General features: G+C 37.8%; 1 protein-coding gene across 1 annotated transcript; it reads left to right on the top strand.

Moving 5' to 3' along the window:
* The first annotated feature begins 69 nt into the window (after positions 1 to 69).
* RPS12 (ribosomal protein S12) lies at positions 70 to 3,346 on the top strand. Its single transcript, XM_009867320.1, has 4 exons — positions 70 to 181; positions 1,803 to 1,905; positions 2,400 to 2,501; positions 3,246 to 3,346. Exons 1-4 carry the CDS (start codon positions 84 to 86, stop codon positions 3,306 to 3,308), a joined length of 366 nt encoding a protein of 121 aa, XP_009865622.1. The 5' UTR covers positions 70 to 83; the 3' UTR covers positions 3,309 to 3,346.
* The last annotated feature ends 566 nt before the right edge of the window (positions 3,347 to 3,912 follow it).

Genomic DNA, 3,912 nt, shown 5'->3' with positions numbered 1-3,912 from the left:
GGAACTTTTTGCTTGTAGTTGTAAGACGTGGGCACCATCAGGGCGCTGTCTGTCTTCTCTTTAGCATTACTGCTGGAGGTGTAATGGATGTTAACACCGCCCTGCAAGAAGTGCTGAAGACCGCACTGATCCATGATGGCCTAGCCCGTGGTATCCGGGAAGCAGCCAAAGCCTTGGACAAGTAAGTGTTATTTTTCTGTTTTATCTATGGTAAATAGCAAAACATATGTTAAACACGTGGAGCAGTTACTTTGTTCAGATATTTAGGTGGAGCTTTTGCAATACCATGTTTTTCTCCTAGTGAGTTTTCTCTTTTGTTTTCTCTGTTTTGAGGTCTTTAACTGGGATCTTGATATACAGATGCTAAACATCGTGATTCAAGAATAATAGCATCTAGTTTTCATGTGGATTGATTTTGTGAAGAAAATCGAGTTGTACTTGAAGTATGTAGCTCTGGAAATCTAGGGCTTAAGAATCTTTTGTTTTCAGTAGTGAAACTCTTCTCAAAGCTTCCTAGGATTTTAATTGGAAGTGTTAGTAGTCTGTCAGACTGAGCCCGGAAGAGTTGATTTAGTTTTTTTGAAGAATATTTGAAATTTGTAGCTTGTCTTTACCTTTTTTTGCTAGCTTCAACTTTCTGTGTGTTGCAGCTGTAAATAATTGCCTTGGTAGAGTATCAGTACAAAAGTAAACTTGTCATATATGTGCCATCTGTGGTAATTGGTTATGATTTCTTGGTAGGGTGAGGTACTGTACATATGTACATATACACACCTCTCTGTGTGTCTGTATGTAGGCACGTTCTTGGAAGAATAGACAGTTTTCAAGTGTAATGCTACAGTGTTTGGGTGATGACTTACCAGTTTGTCGGATACCCCTTCACTCCTCATGAGTGAGAACAGCAGTCTGACAAACCTGTATGCAAAAAGCTATTTTGACATGATACTAACTAGTGGAAGAGAGATACAGGTTAGGTAGACTGACAGCTAGTTTGTAAGAGTTGTTTTGAGTTCAGCTACAACTTATATATGCTGTGTGTTAAGAGGATAATGTAAGTACAAGGCTTATATATTTGTGTGTGACAGTTCTTGCTTGGAAATGTGTTTTTCTGAACTTTGGTAAACTGATGATGAAGGCCGAGAAAACTGACTTACTTGCAGTGGTCGCATTACATTAGGTTAAGCATAGAAGACCTACACAGCTCTCTCTGTTATCAGGTATCCCTGTGGTATTCTTAACATTGTACCACTGTATACAAAGATCCTAATTAGAATTGAGGCCCTGTCATAACAGCTTCTTTGAACGTAAGTAGAAAAGATTGTTCTGAAGAGCTTTTAACAACTTCACATAGAAATTCAAGCTTTTAATAATTACACTTTTGATGTTAAATTACTGCAATCTATGGTAAATAAGAAAAAGTAACTTGTAACTTGGTTGCTTTTTAATAGTGACACCAGTTCTCTGTGGGACCTGGTGTTTATCTGGTAATTACCCCTTTTCCTAACAGCTGAGAATTCATTTAGTGGGATTTTTAAAAGCTTCCAAAAGTGGGGACAGAATCTAGTAATAAAGCTACCAGCGTATGAGTAGTTTGTTATGTATATGAAAACATAAATATTAGTTCATATCAAAAGTATATTTAGTATTTCAAAAGCATGTGGTGTCTCAAAACAAAAAAAAATAAACTTGGGAAGTGATTGTCTAGAAATGCATGTACTGAATTTTGTTCTTCGCTGTTTCAATAAAAAAAAAAAAATTAAACAGTGTCTGAAGTTATATTTGCCAATTTTCATTCCTTTTAGACGCCAAGCCCATCTTTGCGTTCTGGCTTCAAATTGTGATGAACCCACATATGTAAAATTAGTTGAAGCGCTTTGTGCAGAACATCAGATCAACTTAATAAAGGTGAGTGCCAGAACTTCAGATGTATGTGTGGAACAGTTGCCTTGCTTGGAGAATAAGCTGCTTGTTTCAGCATGTAGAGAGCTGAACCTTTGAAATGCTACGCTGTAATTCTGCATATGGCTTACTTAAGCAGAATTTCTCGTATCAGCAGATACTTAGTTCTGTATGACTGTCATAGAAGCAGTACCAAAACTGTCTAAATGGCAAAGGATGTGTATCGGGTATTTTAGAAAGTTAAAACGAATGTTTTGTGTTCTGTATAATAAGAATAGGATTAATGCTGCAAGTAGTGGAGTGTGGGAGGAGTCTCAGCATGACTTTTTCTTGGCGTTAAAACACGAGCTGTACGATGATGATACTTGGCTCCCTCTACTGATAGTTGTGAGGAAAGCAGCCATCCGTTACCCAATACTTCTGAGAGTACAGCAGCTTTTTTGCTGAACACAATTGTGTTAGAAATGACGAGTTCTAATGTGATACATTATTTTACACAGGTTGATGACAACAAGAAACTGGGTGAATGGGTAGGTCTCTGCAAGATCGACAGAGAAGGAAAACCTCGCAAAGTGGTGGGCTGCAGTTGTGTGGTTGTCAAAGTAAGATGATGCTAATTACAGCTCATTTCTTAACTTGTGAAAATAAGATAAGGTTCCTTTAGATAAAGGAGTGTTAAATAGAGCTCTTGGGTTATTTCTTCTTAAACAGTTGCTCTCCATTGTCGACAATTAAAACAGACTGCTTCCCTGTTATATAATCCCTTTTATGCTTATTTAAAATACTTTTATTGATTTTGTGAGGTAATGGTTATACTTACTGTAGCTGTACTCACTTGCCAGTAAGCATTAAAGGAAAGACATTTTAACTAGGAGAGATGAAGTTCTGCTTCAGGAAAAATGCCAGTTCAATGTGTCTGCTCAACTTTAAAATGTTTTGCAGATAATATTTTAAAGTGACACTGGTAAAGTAAAGCCACAGTACGAGCCTTGAAGACTTTGTTGTCTTTGAGGTCCCAGGAGTTGGCTACATCTTCACAAAAAAGGACTAATGCTTTCTGCATGCGTCTTCATGCTTTTGCTGCTGTTTGGCTTGCTTCAAGCAGAAATAAATCTGTCTGGATCCATGTCAATGGGTATTACACTAGAATGAAACAGAATTAGTCCTTTAATAATGTAGTCCCTTAGAGAATGAAGGGAGCGCAGCTGGTGGATTCCTTCAGGTTTCTTATGTGCAATTTTTGGGAATGTCTTGAGAACAAATGTCAATCTCAGTTGTCCTTTTAAAAATAGGTTGTAAAATTTAGAATTGTCTGTATGTTATTAATGGGTTATCTTCTGTTGCAGGACTATGGCAAAGAATCTCAGGCCAAAGATGTCATCGAAGAGTACTTCAAGTGCAAGAAATGAATGGAAAATAAATTTCAAACTTGAGTTGTGTGTGTGATTAATGTGTGGGAATCTGTGGAATAATAGTTCAAGTTGCAAAGGGTAATATTGGAAGATGAAAGGAATTTGCAGGTCATGGTGTACATTTTTAATAATGTTAACCATCTGCTTGACTAAAAAGATAATGGGATTCCTTGTGAGAGGCTGCTTCTGTTTCCTCTGCAGAGGTTGCCAACTTGGGAAACTTTACACAGTGGCCCAGTTCCAGAAAATGCTGACAGTTGACTGCTACCTTTGCTTGGCAGTGCTGAGGCCTGTACTTCTGCAGGGATTCCAAGTAACTTGTTAGGGAACTCTGAAGTACTGCTGCATCTGTGATGAAAATTTGGCTCCCTCTTCTGAAACAAATGACGAGAACAGCCATAACCGTTACCCAAATCTTCTGAGATGTCGCAGGAATTTTTGAAAGGCAATTATAATTTATTCAGGGAACTTGGCACAAGAAAGCTTTTGTTTCTTTCCCTCTCTTCCCTGCCCCTCTGCATTCTGAAACAAATTGTGACTGGAATTAGCTTCTTAAAAGTGTCATCTTGTACTTCTAGATCTGATTCTGTAGGAGTTCTTG

This window comes from Apaloderma vittatum, unplaced genomic scaffold (assembly GCF_000703405.1).
Source record: "Apaloderma vittatum isolate BGI_N311 unplaced genomic scaffold, ASM70340v1 Scaffold41003, whole genome shotgun sequence".
NCBI classification, from domain to species: Eukaryota; Metazoa; Chordata; class Aves; order Trogoniformes; family Trogonidae; genus Apaloderma; species Apaloderma vittatum.
This window is presented reverse-complemented; position numbering and strand designations above follow the sequence as displayed.